The 17,136-nt window shown below is 53.3% G+C and overlaps 1 protein-coding gene across 4 annotated transcripts in view; it reads right to left on the reverse strand.

Annotated features, from left to right (window-relative positions):
- Positions 1-17,136, reverse strand: part of SLC38A10 (solute carrier family 38 member 10) — an 82,076-nt gene that overhangs the window by 16,018 nt on the left and 48,922 nt on the right. The window contains exons 1-10 of one of the 4 annotated variants that reach the window (XM_071763824.1): positions 16,247-16,546; positions 15,124-15,241; positions 11,848-11,893; positions 10,232-10,325; positions 8,974-9,117; positions 7,047-7,171; positions 3,984-4,086; positions 3,049-3,231; positions 1,115-1,226; positions 828-934 (exon numbers count right to left, since the gene is read on the reverse strand). In XM_071763824.1, coding sequence (XP_071619925.1) covers positions 828-934; positions 1,115-1,226; positions 3,049-3,231; positions 3,984-4,086; positions 7,047-7,171; positions 8,974-9,117; positions 10,232-10,325; positions 11,848-11,893; positions 15,124-15,241; positions 16,247-16,345 — 1,131 coding nt within the window. In that variant the 5' untranslated portion in view covers positions 16,346-16,546. Of the gene's footprint in view, positions 1-827; positions 935-1,114; positions 1,227-3,048; positions 3,232-3,983; positions 4,087-7,046; positions 7,172-8,424; positions 8,461-8,973; positions 9,118-10,231; positions 10,326-11,847; positions 11,894-15,123; positions 15,242-16,246; positions 16,547-17,136 lie in introns of those variants that run through there. The other 3 variants (XM_071763822.1, XM_071763823.1, XM_071763825.1) reach the window with 3 other exon arrangements.

Below are 17,136 nucleotides of genomic sequence, written 5' to 3' on the forward strand. Positions count from 1 at the left end.
ATTAAACACAGAAAAAGCCATTAGTTCCATAGGACCCACAAAAATGTCCTGCTCTGCCCCTGCTGACTCTGCAGTTTGCCAAAAACCTTCCCAGCCCAGCACTGTCGCGACTGGCAACGCTGGGGCAGAGGCCTGCTAAAAGGCAGTGGGTGAAGTTATTCTTAGAACAAACCAAAACCTGTTAATTGCAGCCCCCCAAAAGCAGAGTATTTGCAGAAGCACAGACCCAGCCCAGCAAAGAGCCACTGTTTTTCAGTCCCTGAGGAGCTGAGTTCAAACGGGAGCAAAAGGAAAAGCTCAGCTTCTAACAGCCTCCGGACGACCCCGAACTTTCAGAAATCAATTCCTGCAGCAACACCTCTATGTGTGTGTTCCTTTTTTAAGTATTATTTTGGTTGAAACCAGAAAGCTGAGGGTCAGCAGCAAGAGCTGTATTGCTGAGAGCTCGTGTTTGTTTTATCCAGCCCGGGTGGGTCGGGATGGAAGGCCTGGGGAGGTTTACAGCCTGCCTGGATTTCTCCCTCTGCAGATACAGAACCTGAAGCCCACCAGAAGCATTTTATGCATGAAATGAATCCTTGGCTTGCTGCTGGAGACACAAAACCAGACAGTGTTCCAGCACAGGACAGGGCAGCACCTCCTCTGCCTATGTGCCCATAAGTGATGCTGCTCAGAGCACCCGACCAGAACGGCTCCTACCTGTACTGGGCAGACTGGAGGGGGAGGCTGGAGGAGGTGCTGAGCAGTTTCTCTGCTTCAGCCTAATTAACTCTGTTCCCAGGCTCTGCAGAGGGCTCAGGGAGACATCAAGCAGCATCAGCACTGACCTGTGAACAGAGTGCATTCTTGTGGATCTTCTTGTAAATAAGAGCTGGGCAGATAAAGCAGATGAGGCTTCCCATCGTAGCACCAGTCAGGCCCAGGACTGTTTCCACTGGCAAAGAAGAAGAGGAGACATCACCAAAGGTCCATTCCAGGAGAGCCAGAGCAGCAGCACGTGGTGGTTGGCTGAGCCCCTGGGGTGCAAGCCCAGCCATCCCACCCAGAAAAGCAAATAACTGAGGCCAGAGAACACAGCCAAGCCACCAGCCCTGGCTCCCAACTCCTCACTCACCGTTTGGGATCATGATGCCTCCTACCATGGTTCCAAACACCACAGCCAGTGTCAGGGCTTTGAAGCGAAGAGGGGGCATGTAGCCCCCTGCAGCAAAGGTGCCATCTTTTTGCTGGAAGAGAAAGGGCAGGAGGAGGAGTTTAGGTCCAGCATCACAACCCCACAGCTCCTAAGCAGTTACCCCAGCAGGCTCCAGCACCTTAGCACCTTCAGCATCTCCACGCCACGCAGGTGAATGCTGGGGGGTCAGTTAGATGTGGCTGGGCAGGTTTCATATGCATTAGAACCCCCAAAGCAAGAGTGAGGAGGGGCACAGAGCTAAATCTGCTGTTTGCCTCCTGCCCAGAGATGCAGCTGCATGCCAGCCCCCAAGCAGAGCTGCAGCCCCCCAGACTCAGTGAGCAGCATCAAGGGCTTGAGACAGAGGAGGGTGACAGGGGAAGAGCTCTGGTTTTGCTGTGGCAAGGTGTCCCCAAGGCCTGCAGCAGCAGGGCTGCTCCCACCGTGCCACAACACTTGCACTGGCTCCTCCAGCTTGATGAGAGAGAGCAGGATGGGTGCTGCAGGGGAGGTGCTGGCCATGGAGGGGCTCCAGCTGCCCTCCATTTCCACCCCATCCTCACCCTCCAAGCAGAAGATGTGGAAAGCTGAGGACCCGGCAGACCCACAGGCCCTGGAGAGCCAGCGGGTGCCTGCACAGATGGGAGAGGAAAGCAGAGAAAGGGTCAGAGCCCAAAGAGCAACGAGCAGAGCCCAGGGGGGATCCAAGCCCCTCCCAAGTGTTTCCAGTGCTAACTCCTCCGCACCCGCCGGCTGTCACCCATCATCTTCCCCCATCCTCGGGCCCTCCCGACGTGAGAAAAGAGCCGGGGGCTTCTCACAGGCAGAAGTGGCAGGATTTAGAGCTATAAATTGCTCAAGTTTTATTTCCTGCCCTAAGAGGTTTCTATTTATGCAGATACACAAAGGCCTCAGAACATTCCCACAATCTCTTACTGTTATTTACTGAATACCATCGGCATGCTCAGGGCTGTACAATACACAGAGGAGAACACGCTACTGCCACAAGGGACTTACAGTCTAAGTCAGACAGAACAACTACAGTCACAAAGGCTGTCTGAAGATCTGACCCTGGGAAAGGTGAACGTGGGGGACAGGGCCGTGTCCCACCGCCTGCTTCTGTGCCAGACCAGCACCCAACAGCCAGGGCAGGCCCTGGAGAAAGGGGACAGCTGAACCTCGAGGGGAGAAGGCTGCTCAGGGAGGTACTGACAGAGGTGTAAGGATGAGAATAATAATAAAAGAGCAGAAATGAGCAGGCACAGAGAGAAGCAAGAAGAAATGAGGCTGGGCTGGGCTCTGAGTCCAGGAACAGAAGCTTGAGCTAAATGCAAAGCAAGATCGAGTTGGCCAGCAAAAGGATGCCAGCTGGAGCAGCAGGAAGTAAGGAGGCTCCTCTGTTTCCAAAGGCACATTTCTCCCTCTTTCCAAGGGGGAGGGGGGAACAGTCTCAGCTCTGAACTGTGCCACACTTCTGCGCCAGAGCCGAAATCCCCAGTGGAGCAGGGAAGGAGCAGCCAGGAACTGGGGGGAGAGCAGAGCAACTCCAGGCTGCAGGCTCATAGCTCCAGCACTTCTGCCCACTAAACCCCTCTGCAGAGAGGACAAGAACCTCCAAGTGCTAGAGATTAACCCTTCTGCAGAGCAGGAAGGGCCTCTTGCAGCATCCTTCCCACACACTCATGATTTCACTGCAGGGGGTTTGTCCCTCTGGACAGTGAGTACCTCCCACAGGTTGGAAACGTGGAGTTGTCAACAGCGTCTCCAAGGACCAAGGCACTTCTGTAGCCCAGGTTGGCAGCCAGCAGCAGAAACCAAGGAATCAGAGTAGCCCCTCACAAAGCAGGTTTCAGAGGTGCACATGAGGATCTTACCTGCTGCTCAAAGAGAAGGGTGTTCAGTGCCTGTCTGCACGGGAGGATCATCATGGGAAACCCCACAGCTACTGACATCATGAACCCCACTCGAATCATCTCCGTCACAAGGTTGGAGGGGAAGTTCATCAGGACATTCCCAGCAATGGCTTCTGTGTAACTCACGTAGCCAAAGAAGCCCACCTGGCCAACAGGAGGAGAGAGCAGAGCGGTTTGACTCCAAAGCACACTCTTATCTGTTCTTTAGAAGAAGCTGGAGGTCAGGGACCTCCTGTGAGACAGGACCAATGTAGGGCCACCTCCTCAAAAGCAATCCACCAGCAGCAGCACCCCAAAAGCTGAGACAGGTGTTTAAGGAACAGTGGGGCTTTCCCAGCAGCAGAGGGAAGTTTCTCACCAAATGCAGAGGGGCTCATGGAGGACACTGCCCCAAGGAAACACTGCCCCTGACACTGAGCAGGGACACTCTGCTTGCTGCCAGGCCCATGGAGCAGCCACTCTAAGGAAGGGGCTGTAAGGATTCACAGCAACAGCCTCCTCAGAAATTATTAACTTGGTTTTATTAACTGGTGCTGTATGAAGCCTAACTTCCTTCACGTCTTTTCAATTGCAACAGGCTGGGAGGTGGTCTCCTAAACTCTGGACAGCACCTCCAGCTCTGGCTGGGCCCTGAAGGCAGAGAGCAGCCTGGATCAACTGGGTCTCCACTCTGCCTCCACCCAACGTGGTGACATGCTGAAAATCTGGACTCTCCAAATGCCTCCTGTGCTGCTGGGTTCATCATCTCCCATCTAATTCTGCTTTCAGCAAAACTACTTATCTTCCAGAATAAATACAGATAAGCAGGAACCAGCCCCAACTGAAGATAAATCCTCCCCCTGTTGCCCCTGCAGAGCGTGACTTCTGGCAAGGAAGGAGAAGGGGAGGTTTCTTACCATAATGTAAAAGGTGGTGACCACGTTTAGGGAAGAAGCAAATATGGAGCTCATGATTTTAACTGATGGCTCATCCAAGCTGTCATAGGTAGGCAAGACCTGACTGTAGAAAAGGGGAAATTAGTTAAGGAAATCTTCTGCAGAAAGAGAGACAGAGAAAAACCCAGCCCCAGCACATTCCCTGCCCCAGCCCAGCAGCAAAGAATCCCTGACACCTTCCCCCTACGGAGCATAAACACTCGCTGCTATTCCACAATTTATACTGCTAATGCCAAGAGATTTCAGAACACTCATAACTTTAAGTGTTGCAAAAATATTCCTGCTCTCCCCACCCCACCACGTGGAGCTGAACGTGTGATGTAAACATTTTGGTTCAAAAGTGTTGCAAAATGAATGACCGTTTGTTCCAGTGGAACACCAGTGGCAGGGGGCCAGGCAGCGCATCGCAGATTATTGTTCTTGGAGCTCTCTGGGCTGATAATTAAAGCAACGCCGTGTTTACGGAGTAAAAGCAGGAAGGAGGTTAGAGCATGGTGCTGTCTAACAGGAAAGTTAAACAAACACAACCAAACGCCTGTCAGCTTTCAGTGCTGCTGCTGGAGCTGGGTTGGTAGAGAGCCGGGAGCGCCAATTCCACGGGATTTGGGGTATTTACTGACTTGGAAAGCATCTGGAATGTAGGGTTTGACATCAGGTGCATATTTTAGCAACTCATTAACCTCTTGTGACTTTAATTCAAGCAGCTACATCCTGGCTTCATGTTACTGAAGCAACTCGCAGGAGAAGGGGGGGAGCACCCAGTGGGATGGGAAGGGGGTATCCCCAGCTCTGTTGGGCACAAAGCCATTAACAGAAAGTGTGTCAGGATGAGGGCAAGCAGAAAAATCCTTAACCCTTAATCCCTGCACAAAGGAAGCTGAGCACATGGGCTGGCAGGAACACCCCCCAGTATGCAGCCCCCTGACGGCCATTTCGAGATCAGCTTCCCCTGGGGGCTCTCCCTCTTGGATTCCTCCTCTGCTGGATTATCCAGCTGCATCCTGGACTTCAGCCCCATCAGGGGAACAGCCAAACATCCAGGCCCAGGAGGGAAAGGAAGCAGAGAGGTGTGGGGTGGCACATGGGGCCAGGCTTGCAGGAGCAACTGCCTCCTGCCATCACCTAACGGCACCAGTTTGGTCACAGTGGGTTTGGGGGAGCAGCATCGTGTCCCCAAATCCCCCAAACCACACCACTGGGCCCTCCTGACCATCGCCACCTCTCCAAGCAGAGCAAGAGGACACAAAGCATGCAAGAGGCAGCACGTCCTGACCTGACCAGGGTTTATTTTTAAGCACAATAACAGCACTGAAGGGGCAGCAAAGGATCAGGGACCCCTCCCCACCTGATGGGTTGCACTGTACCTCGCACAGGGAGCCAGCACGTGGCTCCTCCCGAGCAGGCAAGTCAGCACAGGCACTAAGAGCAGCCCTCAGCCATCTCCAGAAACGAGAGGATTTTCTCCTGGAAAGCTCCTCTGACTCCTCGTTAATCAAGAGGGTTCAGTGACGTGACCAGGTCAGGCCAGGCAGCTGCAGCAGAGGCATCCCGGAGCCCTCCTGCTCTCAGCTCCACAGCAAACTTCCACACTACGTAACTGCAGAGCAGTGACCTACTTTGCAACTTGGGCAACAAGGGGAGAGCTTTCAAAGGAGCTCACAAGTAAAGCAGGGTGAAGTTTTGAAGCCAGAAAACCAGCACATTTATTTGCCCTTACTGTACGCTGCATCCACCTGCTGAAGCAAAAGGATTTCTGCTCCATGTTACGATTATTTCCTTTTTTTTTTTTTCAGAAGTGATTCAGCAGTTAGCAAAATTAAACCTCCCTTACTGAGAGTAACATGCTCATTATAAAGATCAGCTGGGGACAGCCTATTGCCCTCAAGCTTGGAAAAAACACATAGCTGTAGGTTCAGCTTGTCCCAAAAGTGCTGCCATGGGGCCTGTATTTAGGGACACACACACTGCTCCAGCCCAGAGACTTCCCTGCACTTCCAAACTCCCAGAAAAACTGCACTGTGTGGCTACCATAAGGATAAAACAAAACAAAACAAAACCCCAACCAAAATTGGAATTTAAAAACTCTAAAATGTTAACAAGGTAAAGCTGTAAAAGAATACAATTCCCTTTGCCAGTTGTAATGGAGACATTAAACAGCAAGACTGGAGCGTGTCCGGGTAGGAACCGAGCTGCCAAGAGAGCCGATAAGTGGAAAATGATGATTTGGATCTTGCGTGTGGGTGTAAACACAGCAGTCTGAACAAATTTTATCTGTCACATTCATTTGCTGTTGGCACACTACCCGTTTGCTAGAGCTACAGGGGGGGAAAGCCCGACTCTGCCAGCCTCCAAACGAGGATGGTCTTTTCCATGTCCACGTTTGGATTTACGCTGCTATTTCACGTCTGCTCCTCTCCTGGCCAGGCACGTGTTGCTCACTTGCCTGTTGGTGCAGAAGGTAAGGCTGCTACCAACATGCAGGGAGCCTGGGTGGCTCTCACCCCACTCTGGGTGCTGACTGAAACCCCCACTGAAGGCAGGTAACGGCTCACATGTGGAAGACACTCCAAAGTGTGACCTGCTGAGTATCCTCGAAGAGATTTGGGGAAGCAGAGAGCAGCCAGGAGTGCACACTGCCCTGGGGGGGCCCTGTGGCAGCCCCGCTGCCTTTCCTGGCATTAAATCATTAAATCATTCCCTTCCAGAAAGGGGGAAGTTCCTCACTGCTGCAGCTGTACCAGAAGCAACGCGCGCACTACCCGGAGGATCCGTTCGGCCCAAACGATCTCGTGTTGCTCAGGCACAACGACTCCTGAGTGAAACACAACTCCCTCCCCCCACCCACGTAACAAAAGGGTCACAACTGAATGAGATGCTGTACTTCAGTGGGCTGTAAAATATTTTGATTAAAATAAAATAGGAAACCAGATGGTATCTATCCCTCGCGGATCCTCGTGACCCCCTGCCCTCAGAGAAACTCCCTGCACAGCACAGCTGCCAGCAGTGGGGAGGGAGGGTACTTACGACTGACAAGCAAAGGACATCCCAAAGATGGGGATGCAGCGGAAAATGCCCTCCCAGCGGGTGTAACTCACTCTCTGCAGCCACTGCCCACTGAAGAGCCCGTGCTTGAAGGACGACAGCACGATCTGTGGCCGAGAGAAAGAGAAGGGGTTAAGATCCAACCCAAAAACAACTGCACAGCAGCACTGCTGGGGCAAAAGGCAGTGTGTGGCAGCTCTGTGAGGAATGGCTTACCTACCGCAGCCCTGTCCCCATCAGTCAAATTCCCCAGCTCCCCTCCCCACCCACACACTTTATTAAAGCTCCCAGCAACCTCCAAAGGCCCTTTGCCACCAAGGATCCTGGCGTGCACTTAGAAAGATCTCTGACGTTCCCCCCCTTGTTTGATGCCATCAGACACCATGGCATGCAACAGGGTGGAACAGTTTCAACCAACACATTTAACTGGGAGAATTACTGTGCCCAGCAATTTTACACTTTTTTTTTTTTTTTTTTTTTTAAATCCAAGCAGGAAGCAACATTTGCCTTGCAGAATCCTGTTCAGCAGAGAGAGAAAGGTTCCTAAAGCAGGAGTCCACCTGCACACTGCTGCTCCAGAGCCATTAACACGGGTTCACCCAAGACAAAGATAAACTTGATGAAAAGAGGGGGAGTGGAGCAGCCAGCCAAGGGCAGGGGAGCTCTGCTGCCACTGCCAGGGAAACGGGCAGGCATTGGGTTGCACAGGAAACAGAAGGTAAATATGTCTGAATGCCTGTTTATAATATCGCCTGAATGGGGGTTTGCTAATCCCCAGAGATTATGTTTTAGCACAGCCAACTCTCATGAAATGTTGTGGTTTTCTTAAAGGCACAGCTCCTGGAACACGGCAGGTTTGTAAAACACTCATTTACAGTTCCAGCCCCTTCAGAGGCAAGCCCAAAGCATGACCCAGCACAACCTACTTAGAAAAAAAAAGTGGAAAGCATTTCCACACCTCCCTTTTTCTTCCTTTTGTTTCAGCTCTTCCAGCCCTGAAATTTAAGAGAGACCGGAGCAAATCACATGAGAATCCACAAGGTGAAACCCAGAGTCATTAAAGAGCAAGTGGAAGTCTCCCAGTCAGTGGGGTTTGGCCAAGGCAAACAGGGCCAGCCCTGGGTAACCCTCTGCTTGCCCTACTTAATCTAACTGCTCAGGAATCCATTCACCTCAGTGAAGAAAAACTTCTCTGGAAATATCTAAGTACACACCACGTACCAGGCGTAAGACTTTGCAAAGCTTTCAAACGCTCAAGAAACAGAAGTGCTGGTGCCTAACAAATAAAACCACTCTCAGCCTGAAAGACATCAAGCATCAGCTGCAGAAAAGCATGCAGAGCACACGCTCCAGTTCCTACCAAGAGCTGCCTTCCCCCCATGGATTAGAGGCATTGAGGTTTGCGAGGCAAAACGCTAACGCATGATGAAAGTCCTTCTGCTTCCAGGCACTCTTCCCAACATCTTCCATCCCTTGATGCAAAGTCCAGAGCCCTCAATTAGAAGACACCGACAAGCAGAATAAACCACATGGTGATTTGTGGTTTATTATTTGTGCCAATATGGTCCCTAGCATGTCACCATCCCTGGAGGGGTTTCAAAGCCGTGGAGATGTGGTGCTGAGGGACATGGGTTAGTGGTGGCCTTGGCAGTGCTGGGGGAATGGTTGGAGTGGATGATGTTAAAGGTCTTTTCCAACCAAAACAATTCCATGATTCTATGTGTAACAGCTCAGACCTTCTGGCCTACACCCTGACCCTCCCAACTCCACCAGCACCAGAGCCCAGGCACCCAGGTCACTCATTATGCCCAGCATGTCAGGAAGGGCACCTGCACCTGCAGGCTGTCCCAGCAGGAAAACTGTGTGAAAACAACCAGAAAAGAGCATTGCCAATCGTGCTGACACTCACCACAAACATGAAGATGGTGTAAAAGATGAGAGCCATGGCACTGAAGGACTGTATGGAGGCCATCATGTTCCTCTGGAGGCTCAGGGGAAGGACAATGCACAGGGAGACAGCAAAGAGCAGGATGATCCGGAAACTGCCCGACACCTGGAAAAGGGACCTGCATAAAGGGCTAGAGCAGGGAGACTGAAAGCAAAGCAAAGCAGCTCCCTGATGTGCTCCATTTTTCCAGAGTGAGAAACAAGGCAAAGCCAGGGCAGGTTTCAAACATGAAATTCTGCTTCTATATGGTTTTAAAGTCTTAATGCTGAAAGCGTGCCACGTCTCTGGCTGGGTCTGTGATTAGCTCCTGCAGTCACTGGGTGCCACTGTTGCTCTGCACAGTGCATGACAGGTCCCTCCTGAAGAGGAATTATTTGGGGGGGGGGAGATGTTTGAATGCTAATCCAGCACAAGCTATTTAGGTATTTTTCATGCAATTAAATAAAAACTGAATTTACTTGGGAGACAAGAGATTGAAGTCTTGAAAATTCTGATCCAGAAAATTAATCAAAACCTCACATTGGTATTTATTATAGCAGAACACTCCGAAATGCTTGGAAATATTTAATACCTAATTTGGCTGCAGCCACAGTGCATCTTTTTAACTTCACAGTCCCTTAATCAGAGCTTAGCAGCATCAGGAGGAGCAGATAACAGCCCCGCCAAAAATCCTCCCACGTGTCTATTTTGCTCACAGCTTTCCAGGAGGAGCAGCAAGAGCCTCCAGCCCACAAGGAGCAGGTCTTGGGCCAATCCAAAACTCATCTCATGGCTTTATTGTACCTTAAAGAGGAGGCAGGCATGGAGTAACTTTGGCTACCAAACCAGCAAGGGACGGGACAAAAATTCCTCTTGAACTAGAGGGCTGCAAAGGGGGTGAGAGCCTGGGCAGAGGAACTGCCTGTCACAACCCACGTGGGGCAGGAATTAAGACAGGAAGCTGCATCTCCTCCAGGAATCTGCTCCAGCACTAACAGAGCCTGAGTTAAAAAGAATTCCTTTGCTGGAAGTGCATCTGATTGTTCACCACATGTCTGGGCTTCCAGGGTTTCCCAGAGCTCGTGTGCACGGGGTGCCATCAAACCTCACCACAAGGTCACCCCACCCTGTGTGACCGGGGTGGGATGAACTTTGCTGGATCCCAGGAACACACAGAGAGCAGGCAGAACGAGGGACTGGGGTCTGCCTTGTGGATATGATCTGGTGGGGATTGATTTACCTGAAATCCAAGCAGCCGGGCGAAGAAGTTGGACCCCAAATCACCAATGACAACGTAGAAAGCGATGCAAGTCCCCAGCATCAGCCCAATCATGCTGCAAAAATCAACACAAGGGGCAGGTCAGGAGGTGAGAGCTCCTGGGCAGGTGTGACAGCAGCAGGCACGTTCCCAGAGGACTGGAGAGGACAAAACTTTGCTACTGTTGTGAGGGAGCCTGCAGCACTGGAATCCCCCCCGTGAGACATGGGCAGTGAGAACACTGCTAGGATTCATCTGCTGGGAGCAAGAGACATCCTACACCTACTGCAGATACTGCTGAAGGAGTGAGACAAAGGTTTGGCACCAACAGGTCCTGAGGGCTACACCCCATGCACAGCCACAACAGCTGAAGGTCACTTAGGATCCTGCTGCTCTCCTGGAGGAACAGCCACAAGGGTTACACAGAAACAGCTAAAATGGGAGATTTAAAGCAACTTCAAATCCTGCACAGTGCCTCCCTCGTGTTCAGAGTCACTTCAGCTACAGCCCAGCCTCTGACAGGACAGTCTGCTCTGCCACAGTGGAGACACCCCCCAGATTCTGCACAATTCACACACTCCTGGGAAAAACATTAAAAAGCAGCAGCAGCAGCAGCAAGAGGCTCTCCCAGCCCCATGCCCTACAGAAGGGGCCTGGTGTGACAGTCTTGATACCACATCAGCTCCCAAACTTCTCTCCTCAAAATGGAGAACAGTTCAATGAGATCATCTTACGTGCTGCTTCTGCTCCCCTTCCTGACTGCACAGACCACTTTCCCTCCCAGTTCCAGTTCCACAGCATCCCTGTGGCAATTACAGTGATCACTTGCATGGATAAGTAACATCTGAGCAATATTTGTGTATTTGTAGTGTCCTGCAGCAGTCTGCAGCTGGGAAGAGAGGAGAAACCAGCACCACTGGCTGGCCTGGGCTTGAGCCACCTCCAACAAAGTCTCTCCGCTGGGAAAAGCCATAACAGAACTGTTCTGGTTGGAAAAGACCTTAAAGATCAACCAGTTCAACCATTAACACAACTCTACTGAATCCAGTGCTAAACCTGTCCCTCAGCACCACATCTACACAGCTTCTAAACTCCTCCAGGAATGGGGATTCAGCCCCTTCCCCAGGAAGCCTGGGCCAGAGTTTAATGACCTTTTCACCAAAAAAGTTTCTTCTAATATCTAACCTAAACCTCCCCTGGCTGCGAGCAGGCAGGACCAGAGCAGCTAAAGGGTGGATCTGAGGTGCTGAATGCTCTCCCTCCCACTAACTCAGAGCAGTCCTGGCAGAGATTTCTCCCCTGGAAAACAGCCACCAGCGACATGCCCGGGATTTCACAGCCGAGCAGGAGATGAGTTCACTCCTGACTCCTGTGCTCCTGCTGTCTGGGAAGCACTCCTGTCTGTGCTGGGGAGCAGCAGGGACATCCTGAGGGGGATCTCACTTACACTTCGTGCAGATTCTAGGTGGCAAGGAAGACTTGTGGGTGCAGGGAAGGTGGGAAAGGGGTAGGAAAGGAGAACACAGCAAGGTCTGCAGAGGAGGGTTCCTCATTAAAGAAAACAAAACTATTCCAGCTTTAAACAAGCAGCAGATTACCTTGTTTCCACCAACATTTTTCCTGCTTTTCCATAGGCGTGAAATGCTGGAGTAAGAAAAAAGAAAGTTGTAGTTAGTCAAAGAAAGGTCCAGAACATGGCACAAGCATCCGTTCCACATTAAGCACCATGAGTGACAAAGGGTGGTGCAGCAGGAACCCACCCGGGTGCTCTGGGGCTGTTTCCCTTGCTCACCCTCCCACTTTCTTTTTCAGCCATGCCCTCCACAAACTGAAAACCACATAAGACAGGAACAAAGATGAGGGAAAGATAGAAAGCAGGGGTGGATTTTTATTTTTTTTTTTCTTTTTTGGTTTGTTGTTAGGTTTTTTTTTTCCTCCCTCTATTTAGGAAAAAAAAAAAAAAAAAGTGGTGTGAAATAGCAGTCACACATGGCAACCATTATAGGAAAGTCAGCACGGAAGAGAAAATATGCCTGTAGGAGATGCTGTGTGGCAAAAAGTTACTGCAGTGCAAAATTTCAGTCAAACTCTCGTTTTTATTTTTATCTCCCCACTATAACTGAACCGCCTGACGCTGCTGGATGGGAGAGCTGAGACAGTGCCCAGAACGTTTAATCCCCTACCCAGAATACCCAACGCTCACAACCCACACCAAAGGGCAGCTGCCAACAGACTCTTTTTCCTTTTTTTCCCCTCCCATACTTGGGCTGTAGCTAGAAAACGATCAAGAGTCTTTAAATCATTGTGTTTTTTCTTAAAAAGCCAAGAAAACCCTGCTCGTATTTTTAGCTCTGACTGGGCAGAATGGGAATTGAGCCCTCTGGTTCCAAGTGCAGACCACACTGTCCCATCCCATCAGCCCAACGTGGAAACCACCGCCCTGGGTTCCCCTCTGGCTCCTCTCAAGGTACAGCACACATTCCTGCAGGCCACCAGAAAGCAAACTTCCTCCACTTCTGGAAGCATCTTCTGCTATTTTAAATATTAACTTACAAACTTGGATTTCTTTGGCCTCGGCTTGAGCCTAAAATTAAGGAAACAAGATGTTCTCCCACAGAGAACGAGGGGGGCGGGGGGAAATAACAAAAAAAGCATGTCAGGAAAATAAACCAGAGCTGGGATGTGGGGTAGCACTGAAAATAGTCAATGGCTGAGTGACAGAGAGGGGGGAACAGCCGGCACCGGGCACGCTGCCCGGGGCAGAGAGAGGCTGCCCTGCTCCAGCCCTCACCTCGCCTGGGAACTCAAAAAGATGAGAAGGAGACAAAAAGGAGAGAGAAGAATGTTCCTCCTGAAAAACGGGTCGCTCCAGAACCAACCTCCAGGAGCAGGGCTGCTGCAGGGCTCCTGGAGCTCCCCTCATACCACAGCGGGTGCCTGGGGTGAGAGCTGTGGGTGCTGGGGAGCAGTGGATCTCCTTGGCTGTCCTCAAGTGAGGTTTTGAGACCAAGCATCCAGTGTCCCCATCCACGGATACCAGAAAAATGGGACCCTGTATCTTCTCAAGAAGAAAGGGGAGGATGACTGTAAAATAAACCAAGCAGCCGAGCGTCTTTAGAGTGGGATCTCCAGATACCCAACGAGCTGGGCAGAGCTGAATCTGCCCATCAGTCAAAGCAGGTGTGGTACAAGGAGGGACAGCCCATGTCCATGGCTTTTCTCTGCAGGGAGCAGAGCTGAGCTGCTCCCAGGGCTGCTCCCCAGCACCCTGCAAAGCCCCAGGCCCCCGGTGGCAGCAGAAGCCATGAACTCATCTCCCAGTTAACATCCACCTGGGACCCGCCTCCCTGTTCCCTTTTTGTCCACACACTCACCTCCTCTTCCATGCAGCACAGGGAAGAGCAAAATATTCTAACTATCTAATCCCTCGGGGCACAGAGTGGTGCTGAGCACAGACACTGGGGCTGGGTGTCCCCCCCCCTGCTCCCTGGATGGCTCCCAGCACTGCTCCGGAAGGCACTGCCTGCCTCGAGTTCATTTGCAAAACTTTCTGACGTCTTTCAGCCCTGCCAAAGCCTCCCACAGAATCAGCTGCAGGGGCTGCCAGGATCCCTCTCTGCAGATGTACCCAGGCACAAGCCCACAGTGACAAAGGCTGCCTGTGTGGAGCTGCTCGACCTTGATCCGTTCGGATGCGTCCTAGGAGCGCTGCCTTTCCTCCCCTCTCCCAGGGCAGGGACCTTCCTTTCTGCACCAGCTTCTGTTTGCCAGGATGGTCCAGCAGCAGCCAGCAGCATCGCTGGCCCCCTGTGTGCTGCAGCCCCTTTGGGAGGATCCCTTCTTCCCGGGAGAGGTTCCAGAGCAGAGGGGTCTCGCTGTACCCCGGGGAAGTGGGGCACCCAGAGTGCTGTGCTGCCAGGAGCCAGGCTGGGGGCAGCAGGGACCAGGTGAGTGCTACCTGGGGGCTTCCCCTTGTCTCCCAGACCACAGAATTTCACCATCTTTTCCATCTCCAGCAGACAGAACTTGGCAGAAGCCAAGAGGTGCAGCCTGGCAGTGGCACCTCGGGAGCTCTGCGGGTGGAGGAACCTCCTCACCACGTCCTGCCAGGAAGCTGGGGCTGCCTCACCAAGGGCAACGCCAGCCAGCTCCCTCCTCCCGGTGAGGAATGGGGAAAAAACGAGTGAAAGACAACTTTTCCTGTTGTTCCACATGCCAAGGGCAAGGACTGGATCCCAACAACCTCCTGCTGCCCCCCAGGTCAGTCGGGATCAGCACAGAGGGGACAAACTGTGAGGCCAGGCTGGCTCTGCCAACGCCCCGCACAGGAACCACGCAGATGTTTTTATTTCCTTGGCCACTGGGAACCTGGCAGGCTGCTTCCTCCCTGCTCTGCTGTGTCCCTGCAGCCCCAGCTCTGTGCCAGGCTCACCACAGGCAGAACCCGATGTCCTCTGCAGCACACTGGGTGGGGAAGAGTTGGTGGCTTGTGTCCCCAGACCGATAATTGACATCAGGCACCTGCCAGCAGCTCCCAAAAACTTGGATTTTGATCAGTCAGCATTGCATCCCCTGCCCTGCAGAGTCCAAACAATTCTGCACCCATTTAGCTTTGCTGTCAGGAGCAGAATTAAACCCTCACGTGCCCCTGGGGACACAGGGGAAGGGCAAACGGTGCAGACTGAAAACTGCATCAAGAACTCGTTCTGCCATTCCAACAGTATTGGTAAAAAAGTTGTCAATTAAGAGGTCAGAGTAAAACCACAGTTTTAAAAAAGAAAAAAGAAAAAAAAAAAAAAAAAAAAAAAAAAAAAAAAAAAAAAAGAAAAAGAAACCAAAGCAAACCACCCAAGCCTGGAGCTGGGAGTTCTCACCAAGGCCGGGGTAGGTCCTGCGCTTGCTGAGATTGGCAGATTTCACCAGGAACATGCAGGACTGATGAGTCATCCAGGAGCAGAAAATGAGGAGCAGAGCTCCCAGGACAATTCCACACTGGGAGGGGAGAAGGGACAAGCAGGAGATGAACGGCAGCTGCTCTGCAGGGCTCTGCTGCCACCCCACATCACCCCCAGGACCACCCCCCATGCAGCCCCAGCCACGCTCTGCCTGCTCAGGGAGCTTCCCCTTTCCCAGCAGCAGGAGGAAGGGGCTGCCCCAGCTCCATTTCACCTCCCCACAGCCCAAGGAGGAGCTGGAGCAGCTGCCTGTTCCCCACTGCTCCCAACTGCACCAGTTTAAACACCGAGGAGTGAACTGGGAGCCAAGAGAACCTCCACACTCTCCCCTCATCCCCCCCCCACCCTTGGCTGCAAACTCTGCTGCAAAGGGATTATTAAATAAAAACGATTTGATAGCTTTAACTGAGGTGACCCAGCAAACGAGCAGCCCTGCTGTGTTTGCAGAGGGGGATGTTAAACACTGGAGACATTACACAGGCACAAGTGACAACAGATCTGAACCAAAACTGCCCTTTTTCCTCCTGTTTGTCACTCCAGTGTGGCTGGGGTGGAGAGGGTGAGCAGGGACATGGCTAGACCAGCTTGAGACCACCTCCAAGCCAGCCTGTTCACCACATGGATAAATCCTTCAATAATGATTTTCCCTTTCTACTCCCAAGAAAGGCAAAAGCCACACCTGAGGAGCTCAGCAAAAGGGAAACACGTCCTGTGGGACGAGAGCTGCCCCGTCTGCCTCCTCAGAGCCCATCCTCTGCCAGCCCCCCCTCCTGCCCCTCTGCCCTCCTCACGGCCCGGCTGACGGGTTCCGGGGCTGACACGGCCCCAAGGACCCCTCGGGACCCTCAGCTGCCGGGGGAACCGGCAGCAGGCCCTCCCGGAGCCTCTCCCCTGCCCCAGCGCAGCGGAGACACGGGCGGAACCCCCCGGGGTGAGACCGGCAGGGCCGGGACCCTCCAGCCGCTACCAAGGGGCACCGGGGCAGCCCCCCAGCACCTAGAAGAACCCGGAGGGGGGGTCCGTGGATCGGCGGGGCGCTCACCTGCTGGAAGCAGAAGGGGACGGTGAGGACGCTGACCCCCACGATGCTGTTCACCACGTTCATGATCAGGCCCCAGTTGGAGCCCGCCGCTGCTGCCATGGCGGCGGCGGGGCCTCCTCCTCCTCCCCCCGACCCGGGGCCTCCCCGCGGCCCGGGACCCGCTCTCAGCCGTCCCCGCCGCCCCCTCAGCCGCCCGCACCCTCCATGGACAACCGGGACCGGCCCCGGCGCTCCGGCACCGGCCACAGCGGCGCTTCCGGGTCCCGCTGCTCCGCTGGCGCTTCCGGGAAGGGGTAGAGGCTCCAGCGGGGGGCGGGGCTTAGAGGAGTGGGCGGGACGCTCCTGCCGACCGGGAGGACCCAACTCTATGGTGATGGGAGGACTGGGGAGTCTGGACTGGTGGTCGTGGGGCACATGGACAGCACACGCGTGCACGTGTGCAGATACACGCGTGTGCGTGCCTCTGCACACCCGCACATGCATGAGCATCCCTGCAGGTGCCTGCACGCAAAGCCACGCACGCACACACGTTAACACGCGTGGATGTGGTACCCGCACGTGGGAAGTGCCACGGCAGCAGCACCGGGGCTGTTTCCCCCACCACACAAACCCCGCGGTGCCACCCACGTGAGGAGGTGCCAGCCGGGCTGGGCACAGGGACAGCGGGGAGGTTCTGGGGACCCCGCTGACCCTGCATGACACGTGGGTCCTGCGGGCTGGAACACGGCGAGGCAGGGCCCAGTGGGTCCGTCAGAACAAGAGGTGAGCAGAGCTACGGGGAAGCCGCCAAGAAGCCACCGGGGAACTGTGGAGCCCCGAGACCTCCCCGGTCCAGACTCTTGCTGCCTTCAGCCGTGAAGCCGCAGAGGATCGAGGGCTCCGAGGAGCTG

Source organism: Heliangelus exortis, chromosome 20 (genome assembly GCF_036169615.1).
Source record: "Heliangelus exortis chromosome 20, bHelExo1.hap1, whole genome shotgun sequence".
Taxonomy (NCBI): Eukaryota; Metazoa; Chordata; class Aves; order Apodiformes; family Trochilidae; genus Heliangelus; species Heliangelus exortis.